At 31.5% G+C, this 18,459-nt stretch overlaps 1 protein-coding gene across 2 annotated transcripts; it reads left to right on the top strand.

Annotated features, from left to right (window-relative positions):
• The first annotated feature begins 2,265 nt into the window (after positions 1-2,265).
• LOC120358679 (G-protein coupled receptor Mth2-like) lies at positions 2,266-16,491 on the top strand. 2 transcript variants are annotated; one of them, XM_039453697.1, is made up of 11 exons: positions 2,266-3,420; positions 5,060-5,191; positions 5,539-6,269; positions 6,589-6,939; positions 8,416-8,713; positions 9,084-9,312; positions 10,074-10,288; positions 10,363-10,441; positions 12,235-12,416; positions 13,590-13,770; positions 14,905-16,491. In XM_039453697.1, exons 3-11 carry the CDS (start codon positions 6,003-6,005, stop codon positions 15,134-15,136), a joined length of 2,034 nt encoding a protein of 677 aa, XP_039309631.1. In that variant the 5' UTR covers positions 2,266-3,420; positions 5,060-5,191; positions 5,539-6,002; the 3' UTR covers positions 15,137-16,491. The 2 variants fall into 2 exon arrangements, with proteins under 2 accessions (XP_039309631.1, XP_039309632.1); XM_039453698.1 differs by lacking the exon at positions 2,266-3,420 and having other exon boundaries at positions 4,674-5,191.
• The last annotated feature ends 1,968 nt before the right edge of the window (positions 16,492-18,459 follow it).

Raw genomic sequence — 18,459 nt, 5'->3', positions numbered from 1 at the left:
GTTAGTAAAAATGTATGCGCACGAGCACATCTTGTTTCTTACACCATGGGTGGGACATTGATCGGTTGTTTAGAGTTCTGTGCATAAAAAAATATTTTTCCTGTATGTCTGAACTTTTTAAACAATGTTTCATAGAGTTCGGCAGCGCTATTAATTATTTGTTAAATAATTTTTATTTCCTGATATAGCCGTATTTATTGTTACATGTATACTGGCAAATGTATTGTTATATGGACACTGGATTTGCTCGTTCTTTTCGTAACCCGGAACCAATGACGTGGACGTGACGAGATTATGATTCCTCTTTTTGCTTTTTTTTGGGGGGGGATTTTTGTTTTTTTTTTGTTTTTTTTTTTTGTATATTTTTAGAATTTTTAAAATATACGATTTTTACAAAAGATAAGTATTTTTTTTTTTAATTAATAAATAGTTGAATCGACCGGAACTCTTCGGAAGGCGTTTAGATACGTCCGGAGGAAAAATATTTTTTTGTACACAGAACTCTATTACGTAATATTATAAAATAAGTATTTTATGATAATTTTTTTTAATTAAATAAATTATGTTAAACGTTAGAACTCTTTGTAGAACCCATCTAGAACTATAAATCTTTTAAAATCCTACAAGAATTGAATCTGGAAAATCACACAGGACAAACTGAGACGTTGCGTAAACCTGGCGTCTCTCTTTGTCATATGCGTTTTTTTCGCTTTAAAGGCCAGAACTATTTGTTTTATCTATGAGGGACTGTAGAACTATTGAAAATAAACCCAGAACTGTCAATATTTAGTGAATTTCCACCAAATGATATGCCAGCTTCACACGTGTTCCAACCTACTCCGTCCACCCCTAAGTAAACTTAGATTAAAAGTTTTTACGCACAAAATTATTTGTAAAGTAAATATAATTACGTAGTGCCTCACGTATATTCTTGTGGGAAAGCTCTAAAGTTGCAGCACATTACAGGAAACTGATAATATGGATCGAAGCAAAGGTATGTCGGTACTCTACACTTATCATAATGTAGAAAATCTTGCTTGGTGCTGTGACAAAGAATTTTCGGAATTGGTTACGGCTCTAGCTGCGGACTTGAGGGAGAGTTCGCTAGCTTGGCTACCGTCGGAACATCCAATATTCGTGGACTGCCCAAGGGCAACAATATATGTACTTCAAGCTGTGCATCGAAAAGCGAACGCGCGAGCCGGGAGGACCGCGTGATAAGATAGGTCCAATCGCAAGGCGCCACAAATCCACTTGCGTGAAATAGAAAGATTTGCGTACCTCCTATAAAAAATTTGAACTTCACTTCTCTGTTGGGACCATCACCGTCAAGACGAGCCGCGAGAACAGCCCGCCTCGACGAGGTGCGTTTGTGTTGGTAAGACGAAACATTTGGGAAAGCCGGTTTTGCCGATCGCTTAAGCGCCGCGTAGTAGACACTGATAAGTAGACACCGGTGTCATTTTTATAAAAAATCTAAAGATTACTACATGAGAAATTGGACATCGTATCTAAAACTTAGGGTATTTGTCGACCACCCGTTTTTGAAATATTTTTTGAATTTTAAAACTTATTGAGGTTGAAGTGTTTAAAGATGTAATTTTTCGTACAAAATTTTAATCCACATCTTTGAGTACGTGCAAACGAAATAACGTTTGGAATTTATTATTATTCATTTAGGTATTTCAATTTTTTTCGGAAAGAAAGTAGAATGAATATAATGAAGTTGGTGTCGTTTCCTATAGGAAAAAGTCTGCTTACACATAGCGATATCTTAATTTTAACTAATTATCAATAATCAATCCTATTCAAGAATTTGAAATCTCAGAAATTACTTCATAACTCAAAATAAAGTACTATATGTCTACTTTAACTGTTCAATTCGATTCAAAGTACCAAACACCAGTACTGCGCCAGTGTTTTTCATGCGTTAGGTCCAATTTAGACAAATTTGCATAGCTGCATAATTATATCCATAAGGAAATTAGTTGGTTTGTGTTCTTATGCATGTGCTAATGGAACAATCAATTTCTTTACATATGTATAGTTAGTAGCTAAAACATTTTTTTCGATCGTTTTTGGAATGTAGACTTGCTCATCAAACGGCGAACGTAATTTGTTCTTCCTATAGATCTATCTATAGATCCAACCACTTACGTTCGCCGATTGATAAACAAGTCTACATTACAAAAACCATAGAAAAAGAAGTGTTGCAACCTTTTGTTAAACTATGTTAACTAATTGATTAACATAATAAATGCAATTATATTCTGCTTGTATATTTTCTACTTGCTTGACGTACCTAAACAAAATTTGCCCAATTTTTATAAACCCAATTAGAAAATTTTTTGCCTATAATAGATTTCAGAAACATTTCCGTTGCATATTATATCGCAAAATTTTAAAAACATTTCTATAGCAATATTTCACAAGACATTTTAATCCTTTCATTTCTAAATGGTAATATCCCATACGACGTAACGATTAGAACTTAAAATTTTATGTGCACCATAAGATCCTTTATATCACGAAATCAGATTTTATTTGCATCGACTATAGGATTATAATTATAACACAGTCATGACATCATATCACATAAAGAACCACCGATTTCTGAACATCGTTATAAGATTTCTCGTTTAGAATGATTATTTTATCCAAGGCTGTCTCTCGCACGTTTAATCAGATTCGATTCTTTACTATTTTCTCTTTTAAAATCAAGCATAAAAAGTTGTCAAGAAGGTGACGTTTAATGAATGTTTACAAGCTGTTCAGACTAAACACGTTTCCGTAATGTATAAATAGATACTGTTACGTACGGTCCACACTTGTGATACGTCGTGCACAACATACATAATACGCACATGCACAAGTGGATGCAAACACGCGCATTCGGACGGCACGGTAGATGGTCAAATGCATGCACACAAAAAAAAAGAGAAAGTCTCGGACATCGCGCTGTCGATGTTGCAGTCGTCAAAAACAAATTATAAACGACTTATTAAAAAAATATCGGTGTCTCTATTCTGAGCTCGTTACAACCGTCCGTCTCGATGTCCCGGCAATTATTTTGCGACGCTTGGGATTTAGCGATCCACGTTGTCCAATAGAGGCAAAGATTTTGGAATGGAGACCAATCTAGACAGAACACGGAAAACCCAAGAATATAAATGAGATTAGCGGAAGTTTTCCTTCTCTCATTCCGTCCGAAACCACGATAGTGTCCGAGTCTTCTCAATATACCTCGCGACTCAGGGTGACTACACCCCTAGGTTAGATCGATCTCGGTTACCGAGTACCAGTGTCGTTCAAGCGAAAATCATAAACATGTATAATAATAAAGTAACAATTCGAAAGTGATAAAATAAACTGTTAATGACGCGAAACCACAGTGTGGATCTTAATCCATCCTCATAACAGGTACTAATGTATTTATTAGAAGGCCTACACGTATATTAAACGTTTATTCAGTGTAATGTCTCTTCCGTGAAAAAAAATCATTGCGATGTCTCTTTCCTTAAAAAAAAAATAAAAAAATTACAAGAATACAAACAAGTTGCTGGTGTACAGCAGTTCTTCAACAGTATACCGGTAATATATTCTTATTCATATAGTTGTTTCCGAAAAAATTACAAAAATGGAACTTTAAATATGTAAAACAAAATAAATTAAATGTATATAGACCAACCAGTATTGGCTCTTTATTTGTACTATTTCATATGTTTAATTTAATTTCTGAGCCCAATACTGTTAGGTATCACTCAAAAAGATAAGAAAAGACGTTGTAAGATCTCATTAAACATTTTTATACGTATAAAATACGTTGAAAACTGCGTTAATTTTTAAAAGTTAGCTTTTTCATCTTAACACTTACTAACCAACATAATATTTTATTCCTCACTAACCATCGTGAGTCTCGCCACTAGTAACTCGCGTTTTACGTTTCTATTAAAGGATACATCGTATAATGCGATGGTTTTCAACCGTAACTTTACTCAGTTTCAACTTTCTAATATACCAAAGTGAAATAGCATATTAAAATTAAAAAATAAATTAAAATTAATTGTACCTATTAAAACTTTTTTCTGTCAAATTCAGTATTAAAACTAGTCTTCCAGACAAACCATTAACTTTACTCTGTATTATTAACTATGCTTAATGACTCAAAATCGATCTACTGATTTCCATTGGGTTTCTCTGACTATGATACAATCCCTTCCTCGCGTGCTGTACTATTGATGTTGTCACTGCTAATATTTTAAATATAGTTCTCTTTTAGAGATACAGGGAAAACATAAAAGAAGTATAGAATAGTATTCCTGCAAAACAATTGCAGCTTTAAAAAACGCAATATATGCATGGAATCATAAATAACGATAGAATAATAAATTTATTGCAAATTAGGGCATTCTTTATTTTTGAATATTAATTATTAATTCAAAATTTGTTCACAAATAAAAAAATGGATTTAGAAATTGAAATTATAATGACTTAAGTGCTATTAAATAATTTTTAATTTTGTCCTAAAACTTTATCAATTTCTTTACTTTTTATTTACGGAAGGGATTGAATAAATATTCATTCAACTTCCTGCTAAAAAAAATTAAATTTTAATTCACGAGATAAAAATTTTGCAGCATTCAAAAGGTTATAAATAGCTTATAATTACATAATTCTGTTCTTTTTTTAATTCTGCAAAATAAATAAGGAGGGGAGGGACAGATTTTCAGCATACCATCAGCTGATGTTATGCTGAAGCATTACAATAAAAAGTGCGTTTGAAGAGACCACTAGCACTATTTGTGTCTTCTATCTTTATCATTCATTAGATGTTGACAAAAAAAGACTAACGCAAATAACACTAATAACATATCTCCGAACACACCCCAAAAAGAGCTCTCAATTCGCTTTTCCGCGCTAATCTATTCGATTGTGTCACATCGAGAAACATGTGTAAATAATGTCGACGAATGTCAAAGAATAATTTCATTAAAAGCAACGTATCCTCAGACTGGATAATGTTATAAAATTAATGGGACAAGTCGTTGATTAATTACAGAGACACATACAAAGGAAACGAGTATTCGACTGAATGCACAGATAACTCGCTGCAACGTAACATAACTTCAAAAAGACAAGAAAATTGATGAATAAAGAAAGAACTGAGTGAGGATCGCAATTTTTCAAACAAGTAAGTTAATTATTTATTCTGTTACTTTCATTGCGATACATTAAATAAATGTTTATCTCAATTTTTTGTTGATAAACAAAATAAGTAATACATTTAGATAGAAAAATATATATAAAAATTTAATTTATAGAAACGTTATAATTTATAAATATATAAGAATATAACATCTTTGCTTAGAAATATTAAAGATAAATATTGATTTTGGTTTAAAATTTTAATAATCACTTATTACAAAATAATAATTTGATATCAAGTATTGTTTAACCCAATTTAAAATGGTACAAACATAAATTTATGCTCAGAATGATTTCAATAGAAACATAATAATTCAAGTTATTATTAAACAGACAGCAACTATTTCTGCCCGGAGTTGTAAACGAAAGAAGAATCGAAACACACAGAAATAAAATTAAGTGCAGGAAAAGCATTAATATTGTTGCGCATAAAACTTACAAATCGATGTGAAATGACGGTTTAAAACTTAAGCAATTAAAGAAATTGGTTCAAATACGACTTAAAATAATAATTCAGCAGGAAAGTCTGAAGAAGTTCTTTTTGAAGAAGAGTGAAAAACGCTGCATGTATTATTTGTAGACAAGTGAATTATACTTTTATTAAAATGAAGTGTACGTAGAAAAAAAACAGGTTTAAAATACAAAGAGCAGCAGCTTTGAAATGTAACTGCAAATTAATCAAAATAATAATCTGGAAGTATCAATTAAGAACGTGACGTTGACTTAAAAAAAGCGATAATAATACAGAGATATATACTTTGTATTAAATAAACGAATAATTACAGTTTTACACAACTATGTCTATGATAAGGTTTGCTTTGCTCGGCCTGCTATTATCCTTGATAAAAGCATCATCCGAGTGGCAACTAACGAAATGTTGCCCACCGGGACAAATCTATGTCAACAATTTCACCAACTGTGAATCAGTACCCTTATTCGCGATAGACGTTTATTCTCACTATTGGAACATTACCCGAGAGGTCCAAAAACTTCCTCAGTGCAACGAACCTGAGGATCTTGTGACAACGGCACTCGACGATTTCGAATCTGACACTGTCTTAGAGGTAAATTGAAATTAAATTGATCATGTTTATCTTTAACTTTAAGGTCGCAATGTCATGATTGACAAGATAGAAATCAAATTTTATAAGAAGTATAAAAAGAATAATAAAGAAGTATAAAGAGAAATCTAGGAAAGACAAGAAATGCTTTTTTGATTCGCTAATGTATGTATCTATTTATACCATTTAAAAGAAAAATAATAATATCCACACTTGGTATACCATTCTAATCATATAATTAAAGTAAAATGTAATTTAACAACAATTAAATGATGTTATAAGCGAGTAATTCTTGCTTAACAACTTAACAAATTGTTTGTAGTTGCCAGCTTGCCTTGAATATTTTTACAAGTCAGGGGAAGTAAAACCCATAATAATAATTCGTTTCTGTCGATCAAACAAGGACCAACAAGTGAAAGCAAATGATACATCCTTTCCGCAACTCTTACACACCAGAAAATGTTGCTTTGGCGATAAAATATTCGACAGCGGCGCAAAGACATGTGTGACCCGATTAAACGAATCACAGAGTCTTGGAGCATTTTTGTTAAATAGATCGACTGACGCAGAAAGTGCAGTGATAGTCACCCAAGGACCACCTGAGTGCAAAGGGCCGATCGTTAACTATGAAATTAACGAAAATGATATCTTCCTACGGAACAATACATATTCGGTGAGCAAGAAATTAGAACTTTTAATTGTAAGATAATTTTCATAGCAATTGCGTATCAATTATTATTTTAAGTATTCTGAAAATTTAAATTTTTTAGTTAGATTAACAATCTGTAATTAAAGAAAATAAAATTTCAGTTTTACACAAGATTTTATTGCACAATATTTCTTTTGATGTTTCGTTTTTTCACTTTTATGCATGAACAAAGTATACATTGGCACAAATATGATTTCCGAATTATACAGTAGCGTCTATTAATATTTTGACACAAATATTTTTAGCGATATTGTTTTATTTTTACTATATATCCAAAAAATTATCTTACCAAGGTGACAAAAATAAATTCTTGTAGCTAATTAAAACAAAAATATTGAAACTTGTTGCTCCTACATAAATATTTTGTAACCAAATTGTATTTGAAGTCACCATAAGTATTTTATCATTATTTGAAATATTAATTTTAGCCAGAATTTATAACTAAATGCTTATATTGTAGATATATTAATGTTCTGTCTTACAATGTTTAGTGGCATATCCATTTGATTACTGCCGCACAACGAAGTGACATTAAGTTGACGAGCTTTAATATGCGAGTAAGAAGGATTTTTATTCATTTTACTTTTAAAACCTTGAAAAAAAGCTTCGTATTTGAATATTTGCTTTTCTTAACGTACGTACCTAAGCTCTTCCTACATTGTCCTTGTAGGATTTAAATCGGGACTCTGGATAGGCTAGTCTAAACTGTTATTGTTTTCTTATAAATGAAGCTAATTACAAGTTTAGAGGTGCCAATGTATATTATGTATACATTTTTCACTTTTTCTGAGATGACAGTTCTTAAAAGATGCTATGTTAATGTTAGTAATAAAGATTGGCTTCTTAATTTATTAATTCCGTGATATTATTTATTCTGATTCAAACTAAGAGCTGTGTTTGAAACCGAAAGTAACGATACATAGTCCATAAGACTCAGATATTTTATGCAAAATCAAAGAATATTATTTCAGGCACAAATCCTGCTAAAATTAGTTAAAACCGTACACAAGCCTATCTTGTCTATAAATGTATTATGTACAAAACGTGATCTAGTCTCAATTGTACATTAAATGTATTGCCAGTTAGAAAACAGCATCATATTATCTCGCGTGAGTAGTAGAGTGTAATCTTACAAATGTTTCTGGCATCTTTCGAATAGCAGAAATTTTGATGATGATGGTTTTAAAAATGCCAATTGTTACTTAAAGTTGTCACGTAATGAAGGTATCAATTTAGCACTAAATGCGAACTAAGTTGCCATAATCATAATTCTGATAGCAGTAAATGTTATGATTGCATGCAATATACCAGTAGTAAAATAGACATATTGCTATGTAGGATAATTTATAAAAGCTTTTACATCTTCTGAAATAGAAACCTTCTAGATATGTCGATAAGTATTAAAACAACATTATGTAAATGATTCAAATAACTTAACAGGTGATGATACCAGTGTTGAAAAATAATGTCAAAGAGGAACCAGTTACTGAGGATAACGCTTGTCTCGAGATGACGCCGGAGTTTGCAGTTAAAAAAAAATTGATAGTCCGTATCTGCAGAGATCCGGAATTCTGTGACACAAACGCTTGTATCAGAAAGTGCTGTCCTGAAGATAGATATTTTTATGAAGACGGTTGCATTAGTTCTCTTCGTTCTACCAATGAAGTGGGAGAATTTTACAATGCTTTTGTGAACGCCGTGAATCAGACAAATTCGTTCACTTTCGACACGAACAAAAGTATTATTAATCAGAGTTACCAAACTAAATGATTTCCTCAAATTTTTATTACATTACGGTAGAATTTCTGGGAAAATGCAAATAGTACAGATACTTATTTTCTTCTTACAAAAATTATGAATTTTGCATTCTGTCAAATAGTTTCACTTGATATTAACAAAACCTAAATTTAGAATAAAATCCCCCCATCTGGCAACCCTACATCTAATGGTATTTAAATACTTCTATTACTTGCTAAAAAAAATTTATATTTTTATGTTTATTACATTGCTTCTCTATCATTACTAATTGGTTATAAATAATAGTTGAGAACTGTCGACGTTAATTCTACCCACAGAGAAACAGAATTAATTTACTTCTCTTTACTTAGACCACGGAATTTTGATTCAGAAGCCATCGTGTGACTCTGTGCACAGTTACGATCCTAATAATTGGGAAAAACTTGTGTTACTGACATCAAATGGACATATTTTTATCAATAATTATGATACGGACAACATGTACTGCTTCGAAGTCCGACATAACTATTCCGACGACAACTCTGCTAGTTTTGAATTGTTTTCCTGTTCCAAATACCTGAGTAATGAGCATTATAAAAGGTATATTATTTCTATTATAGTCTCAAACTATATCACAGTCTTCTACTATAAAATATATTATGCAATAACTGCATGTATAACTATAATAATTATTATTCGTATATAGCCATTGACAAAATTATTAGGTATTCTTGCTTTTTGATAACATTTATAAAGATAGTGTCATTTATTTCTTTTTAATTGAAAAAATTGTTAAATAAATAGGGTGCCTTATAATTTTGTCAATGGCTGTACATTTACCAGCTACTCTGTTACTATTTTCACTCATCTTTATCTTTGTAAATATGACCAAATAGAGAAATTGTATTAAAATATGGAATTTGCCAATACCTTGTTATATCGGAAATTTGTTCCGGAAATGTGAATTTGTGTTGATTTCCTAATAATTAATTACAATTTAATGCATTGAATTAGACTTTAATTAACAATGCTAGCAAATTATTATTCATTCAGACTCTTATCTGTTCCACCTCAAATATTTTAAATTTGATTAAATTCGACAGATTTAGTTTGTTTTAATTTTACGATGTCAAAAAATCATAACATATAGTAACATGGCGAGCACCATATAATTAAAAAATATTTGAGTATTTGAGAGCTGTAAATATTTTAGTTATATGTATACGCGGCACAAGGAGAAGCATTATTAATGTATGTGAAATTGATAAAAATAATGTCAGATCAATTTTCAAGCATTAGATAAACGTATCACATTTGTATATCCTACGAATTATGAAACCTAAAATTAATTTTTTGTTTAGCGCTGACTGGTGGTTCGCCATATTGGTCGTCAAATGTATATTTCTGTTGATGACGTTGCTAGTGTACGCGTACTTACCGAATCTGCAAAATATTCATGGAAAAACAGTTATATGTTATGTGAGCAGTATCTTGCTGACTACCATCTTCGCATTCATCATCAGTTGGTACAACAAAGCCACATTTGAACGAAAAAGAACATTGTGCAAAACTATAGGTTTGTATACAAACGTCTTAAGAAATATTCGTATACGAATAATGTTAAAGAAACGTGAAAAAATATTTTTCTAGCTTACATCGGGTTTTTTAGTTTTCATGCGGTGTTTTTTTGGCTTAACGTCATGTGCTTCGACATATGGCGGACTTTTGGGTAAGTCATACACTATGATACCTTTGGGTTAAATGGAATTATCGTGGATTAGATAAATGAGACACTTATTTTACTGTGAGCAAAATTAATAATTGTTTCTCTTAGATAATTAATTATTAAATTAATTCTTTAATTTTAATAGTATAAATAAGGTTTATTACCGCACAAAATTATTTTCTTATTTATCTCCGTGGTATCTCAATTAACTCACTGATTTTTCACTAGTGTTTTGTGATTTGTATTAACTTTATTTTTATGACTGATCATATTCTAACAGTATATTTCTTAACTTATAAGTTTCAATAAAAATTATAATCTTCAATTGTTTAAATATATATTTACAAAAGTAGACAAAGAAGTATTAATTTTTTAAAAATATTAATAATTGTTTTGCAAATCTTTTTCACATAGCGTTTCAACAAAATTCCACGATATGGCAAATTGTATTGTTGATATGGCAATCATATATTTAAAAGTTAAATTTGGAAAATATCGTTTATTACTCTGGTAAAAATAAAAAACTTCTTGAATCGTCGTACAAGAGTCGTATAAGCTCATGCTCCGATGTTCAAATCTACGTTTTATGAAGAGTTCAATTATACCTTCGTCACTCTTTTCATTTACTTTTTCTTTACGTTCCGATATTTCACTTTACGCTTTACGCTTGCTTGTTTTATTTTACCAGGGTAACAAAGTGTGTCTAAGTAAAATCGCATAAATTTGTAATTATTTGATACTGGCAACTTGCCATATATTTGTCTTCAACAAATTTGAATATATGACATTGAAGCAACTCGATGGTAACAATGTAAATCTGTATTGTTAGTCCGATAGTAACATTTTACTTGTCAGAATTATGAGAAGCATGTTGTAATGAATTATAATCTGCTGCTATTATATTTCTGAAGATGTAAAGTTTTTCGCTGATGTTATCGTTAAGTAACTATCTCATGTTAGTATAGCTAAATTTCAAAGATGATTTAATCGGATATAAATGTTCAAACTTTGTGTATCTTTCTTGAATGGCACTTATATTTATCGAACTACAATATCGAATGGATACGAACAAGCAGAACAAGACTACACATACTCGCTTATCACGAAACTGCCGTTATTGTTAAACTTGCACAGAAATACCGATACATCCCTTGTGGACTACACGCAGGCTTATTTCGCCGCAGGACCATCTCACTTCCCTACAGGCCTATTCTGTAACCCTATAGCGACAATTCGGTATCGTTACAGAGTCGTTGCGCAGATATTATACATGGTAAAAAAGCTGCGCAATGACATGTAACGATATCCCTAGCTGTCGTTAAGAATTACAGAATATGCTTACTGTTCTAGGATCCTTTCCCCAATCCTGCCACCTCCGTTATCACTCAACCGCGATTTTCCCCTCCTTCGCTTATCTTTCTGGGGACCTACGCAATTGATTACATATTTGCATCGCATCCAAACGTTCGCAAACTTGACATTTCGTCAAGTCCCGATCGGATCATTTCTTAATCTTACACACGTAATCCGATAAAAAGATGGCTATATAAAGACACTATAATATGCATTTTGAATCAGTATCAATGGAGATTTCAGACTTTAATCTAAATTGTCGACAAATTGCTGGCAAATTGTTATATAATATAGGCATCAACTTGTCAAGAAATGCGAATTCGATTGCTACAAATCTGATAATAACGCATGCTATGATTAAAAGCAATATTTCAGCATTTACATAGACACAATGCTAACTTAATAAGATCTAATAAGTTAATGTTAATTTATCTTCTCCACAGATCTGTACGTGAGAATATGAATATAAAGGACCGCAAGAATACGAAACGATTTCTGTTGTACTGTTTATATGGGTGGGGCATCCCTTTACTGTTTTCAATCCTTATTATTATTGCCGATAATACAGATTTCCTGCCAGAATATCTGGCTCCCGATATTGGCGATGTCGCATGTGCATTAACATGTGAGTTATTAATCGATAATAATTTTCCGAAAGATGATATAACATAAGTTAGTCAATACTAGTATCGGAGTTTTTGGAAATATAACCGATTTCTTGTAACGAAACCTAACTCGTCTGCGCAGTGTTGAATATTTCTTCGAACCTTCTTGATGTAATAATTTACGCAGCAAATAGATAAATATGGTGGTAAAACTTTAAAAGAAATACCCCTTCCCCTCGATGACCTTGACCTTTACATATGTTATAGAGACAGATACTAAACAACTTTTTCTTATAAATTAATTGGCGTTCTTGTACAGTTTTCGAGATATAGTTGGTGAAAGAGAAAAAAGTTTTTCTTAATTATTTCAGAAAATATTCATTTTACAAAAAATTGTGTCAAACAAAAAATAAAGTCCGTAATAATCTCTACAAAAAAGAGTCATCTAGATATTTTACCTAACTTCGATACTTTAGTCGCGATAGTAAAAGACTGTTTTAAAATAAATCTTTTTTAATTTTCAGTAGTTTTGCATGAAAAGCAGATGCTTGGGCAAGCACTACTTAAAATTTAAAAAAATTAATTTTAAAACAGTTTTTCTACTATAGCAACTAAAGTATTAAAGGTAAAATGTGTATATGTGTACCTTTTTTATAGAGCTTATTGCGTGCTTCATTTTTTGTTTAATCCTTTTTTGGTAAAATAAATATTTTCTGAAATAACTAAGAAATATTGTTTTCTCTTTCCCTAAGTATATCTTGAAAACTGTACGAGATCGCTTAATATATAAGGAAAAGTTGTTCAGTATCCATGCCTCTATATAAATATGTAAAGGTCAAAATTTGAACTTATGTGAACATAGTATCCTTTATAATCCTGAATTCTTTTGTAAGGTTTAATTTAGATTTAACAGAGAAAGAAAATGTTGATAAAAAAATCACATCTCTTGCAATATCTCGAAATTGTGTGGCTCTTTTGAAATGAAACGTGACACAAAATTTTCTTTTATCTGGGTAGATATTTTTCCCCGTATAACGATTCATTGGGCACGGGACTCAAAATTCCCATCTTTGTCCTGTTACACCTCCTTCTCCAAAAGCACAATATTTTCGTTTTCATGTTATAATTTTCTATGTATAGCGTAATAATTTTAAAATAGATTAATTAAATTTTATTATGATTTTAATCAAAAGATAAAGACAGTTGGAATAACTACAGCGATTTAATTTTCGCTTATGGACCGGAGACGATTGTGACAATGTCCAACGTGGTGTTTTTCATTCTCACGTCGATGTATTACAATAAGGTAAAAACGGATATAAAAAATGTAGATACCGATCCCAGAAATAAACAATTTGATTCCATTAAGAACAGGTGAGTGCTTTTGAGTAATAAATTGATTTTCTTTTCATTTTTTAAAGTAATTGTAAACTAAAAGACAAAGTTTAATAAAAAATTTGTAGTAACAGTAAGTTTTCAAACACGTATTTTAGGACCTATTGTGTTGATTTTATTATTTTCATCCTATTTCTAAAGTTCTGCAACCTAAGTAAAAATGCAAGAATTGCTGTCTACTAAAAAATGAAACACCAGAATATGATAATAAAGTAGTGTATGTTCCAAAAATTAGTTTATACTATTGGTTTTTATTATGAATAATCATTTAAATAACTATGCTGTGTAAAAATAACCATTACTTAGCACTAGCTAGCTACCTGGTAAATATCATTTTGCAATTAATAAAATTATTTCTTTGGTTTTATTGAGTGCAAAATGGTATTTACTAGATAACCAGATCTAAATGATAGTTTGTTTTTCAAAGCACAATTATCTAACTGATTATTCATAATAGAAATCCAAAATGTAAACTAAATTTTAAATTTTTAGTTTCTAAATTTCAGTTTTTTTATCAAAATTTTCTCATTTAGAGGAAGTTAATCACGTTTGCCATTTATGTATGCCAATAAACACTAATTTTCAATGTTATAATTTTACAATCAATATATAACTGTTCAATACGACACAACATTTTATATCACATTTTACTTGTTTAGTGTGAAATTATTACGTTTATATCCTCGTTCTTAAATGTGTTGATACATCATATTAGAATCATATAACCATATATAAATTACTCGTCTTAGGCATTTATTCTTTTTACTATTACTTTGTATAAACAAGCATATATATTACTAATCTCATATTCAATGTAACATTAATATCATGTTATTGTCAGTTAATGTTTACTGAGTACATACAAATAATGGTGATAATTTCCAATAAATGAGAAACGCTTTATACATAATTCTTTTGGTATTATAGCAAATGTCCAAAGAATCCTAAATACATTCTAATAATATAACAATATTTATCTAGATTTATAGCTGTTTTATCTGTGTTTATGAATGATATCTTTATGTATCGTTTACTTTATTTCCAATTTTATTTTATAGAAAAATTGAGTTATATTATTTTTTAATGGATTGTATTTATATTATTTTTCAATAGATTTATCATGTTCGTCAAACTGTTCATCGTTATGGGAATGCAATGGATATTCGAGACAGTAAACTACTTCCTCACCAAATCTTTAGGTTCCGATCATCACATGAAGGTGTTTTTTTACCTCATTTTAGTCTTAGAGTGTCTTGAAGGTTTATTGATTTTCATTATTTTTGTTATGAAAAAAAACGTGCATCAAGCTATTCGCAAACGATTGCAAGATATAAAAAAAAATTAATCTGCAACGTAATGTCATTGTTTACTTATATAGGGTAAGCACCTATTATCGTGGCGCTTTCTGAAAATCCCAACTTCAATGCATCTTAAAAAAAATAAATAAATGAAAAGTTTAAACTTTTTTTTCTTAACGTTTATAAAAAAACTAAGAGAATTTATAAATCCATCTATTATTAACAAAATGCAATTTTATTAATATTAAAATTAATAAAAACGGAATGCGCTTGTCATCGTGATTATGTACAAATTATCGTGTAATACCCGTTTCTACGAATTTACCAATTACCGTGTCCCAAATACCGTTGATGAAAAAAATGTATTTCGTAATGCTGATTAGTTCTCATGCTGTGCTTACTTCGTGAGCTACTGTCATCGTGGAGATCATCGCGTTTTGACAGTTATCAAGAATTATGTGTATATCAAGTAAATTTGTAATTTATAATATCAAAAGCTGTGTATCACGCGCGTAGCGTGAAAAAATGATAGAATGATAGTAAACTAAATACTTATGTGTCAAGTTATTTGCACTTTCATTGAAACGAGAATACCGCGGTAATACGAATACCAACAACATGCGCATTGCACCTAATTTCGTGAGTAAATTTGATTTACTCATTAAATGTATTCATATTTCCACCTTTATTTGAATTTAATTTATTTTACTTTTGATTAGGTTAAATGTGAAATAATTTTTTTCTATAGGTATTCTTTTTTTAACGAGCTATCATCTATTTTTCGAAAACCACGGTAGTAGGGCCAGGCTACGATAATAGGTGCACTTACCCTAGTCAGGAAAAACGCGATCAACTATGCTATATTTTTGTTTTATTTCCGCGACTTATATTTTAAAAAGAGTCGATAACTAACCCACATTGAGAATTTAAGAGATCGGAAAGAGAGTAACGATATAAAAGAGAGAGTAACAATTCAAATAGGAAAACAGATGGACCATTCCAGGGATTTGGTTAATCCGGAAAAGATGGTCCCAACTAGCAATATAATGAACTGAATAAGGAAAGGAAACAAACAGAAAGATTGCAACAAAAGTTCGAAAAGATCATCCTGAAAGATTGCCTGAAAGCGACATCCTGCTCTAGTGAAATTTGGTTTATACCAAAATGAGTGGACAAAAGATGACATTGAAGAAATCACCAATACGTCGAAAGTAAAGCAATCTGTCAGTTTGTTTCCTGTTCCTAAATTTGCTAATAGAATCAATGTATTAAAATAAAATTGGTGAAAATAAAGGGTACTATGGTTACTGTGGACATTACAGCTACCCCCATTATCCCCGTCATTAGGTGACAAAATCAAATAATTGTTTATGGAATTATACAATTAGTAGCCCGCCGTTTTTAATAGACTAATATGTCAATACACAATAATATATATCATGAATATTATTGCAAAAAGTGGACATATACATTACATTAATACAATATTGCTATAATATTACAAATTATCAAAAATGTTGAACAATATTTTCGGAATATTATTTTAATATGTATTATTTTAACTTTTAATAACATTTATGAGATGTTCGAGAAATATTATAAAGCCTACAGGACTTAAAATACTAGTAAGCATATAGTGTTTTACTAGCTCATTGTCTACGATTGTCTTTAAGGTTTACTCATGTTAATTATTTTCGTTTTGAAAAAAGTATGTATCAAACGATTCGCAAATGATAGGAATCATGATATCAAAGAGAACCTGCTACGTGATAATTCACTTATACGTCTAGAAAAAGAGCGATTATCAGTATTTTTTGTTTAATTTACGCGACATAATCTTTAAAAGGAAGTCGATTGTTCGATACACGCATCGTCGCGATCGCTCGGTTCGCATCGCGCATTGTCGCGATCGCTTCGTTTTCATCGCCTGCTCCGTTTTCATCGCCAATCTTTGCTTGGTAACAGGCTTCTGTTCACGTATATTTTCCGTATAATATACGTATATGCCGTATATCGTCAGGCGCTGGAGAGGTGCATACGAGCATTTCTGATCGTCGAATGAACGTCGATTTCTGCGGTGCTCTCGCGCTCCGCATTGATTAAATAATTTCGGAATCGACGGCAACTCTTCGGAAGGCGCTTTAATATGCTGAGAATTGTAGGAAACATATTTTTTGGTACACAGAACTCTCGAATATACACCAGCGTCTGACCCATATGCGCGAATATACGACTTTCGCGGAAGATAACAAGTTTTTTCTAATTAATAAATAATTGAATCGACCGGAACTCTTCGGAAGGCGTTTAGATACGTTCAGAACTGGAGGAACAATATTCTTTTGTACACAGAACTCTATTATGTAATGTTATAAAATAAATATTTTATGATAATTTTTTTTTAAATTAAATAAATTATGTTAAACGATAGAACTCTTTGTAGAACTCATCTAGAACTATAGATCTTTTAAAATCCTACAAGAATTGGATCTGGAAAATCACGCAGGACAAACTGAGACGCTGCGAGAACCTGGCGTCTCACTTTGTCCTACGCGTTTTTTTCGCTTTAAAGGCAAAAACTATTTGTTTTATCTATCAGGAACTGCAAAACTATTGAAAATAAACCCAGAACTGTCAATGTTTAGTGAGTTTCCACCAAATAATATGTCAGCTTCACACATGTTCCAACCTACCCTTGTTGCAACCTACCCCGTCCGCCCCTAAGTAAACTTAGACTAAAAGTTTTTACGCACAAAATTATTTGTAAGGTAAATACAATTACGTAGTGCCTTACGGATGTTCTTGCCTACGGATGAGGAAGCTCTAAGATTGCAGCACGTTACAGGAAACTGATAATATGGATCGAAGCAAAGGTATGTTGGTACTCTACACTTATCAAAATGTAGAAAATCCTGCTTGAAGATGTAACGAAGAATTTTCGGAATGGGTTCCGGCTCTACCCGCGACTTGAGGGAGAGTTCGCTAGCTTGGCCAACGTCGGAATATCTAGGACAAAATTCGTGGACTGCCCGAGGGCAACGGTATATATACTCCAAGCTGTGCATCGAAGTGCGAACGCGCAAGCCGGAAGGACCGCGTAATAAGATAGGTCCAATCGCAAGGCACCACAAATCCTCTTGCGTGGGATAGGAAACTTTGCGTACCAACTATAAAAAATTTGAATTTCACTTCTCTGTTAGGACCGTCGCCGTCAAGACGATCCGCGAGAACAGCCCGCCTCGACGAGGTGCGTTTGTGTTGGTAAGACGAAACAAATTTCGTAAAGCCGGTTTTGCCGATCGGTTAAGCCCCGCGCAGTAGACACTGGTGTCATCTTTATAAAAAATCTAAAGATTACTACATAAGAAATTGG

This window comes from Solenopsis invicta, chromosome 9, assembly GCF_016802725.1.
Source record: "Solenopsis invicta isolate M01_SB chromosome 9, UNIL_Sinv_3.0, whole genome shotgun sequence".
Classification (NCBI taxonomy): domain Eukaryota; kingdom Metazoa; phylum Arthropoda; class Insecta; order Hymenoptera; family Formicidae; genus Solenopsis; species Solenopsis invicta.
This window is presented reverse-complemented; position numbering and strand designations above follow the sequence as displayed.

Bases quoted from the DNA above. Each gene is read 5' to 3' on its own strand.
- LOC120358679 (XM_039453697.1), top strand. From the start codon at position 6,003: ATGTCTATGATAAGGTTTGCTTTGCTCGGCCTGCTATTATCCTTGATA. The intron at 9,313-10,073 runs GTATATTATTTC...TTTTTTGTTTAG, and splicing joins AGTAATGAGCATTATAAAAG to CGCTGACTGGTGGTTCGCCA. The intron at 10,442-12,234 runs GTAAGTCATACA...TCTTCTCCACAG, and splicing joins GACATATGGCGGACTTTTGG to ATCTGTACGTGAGAATATGA.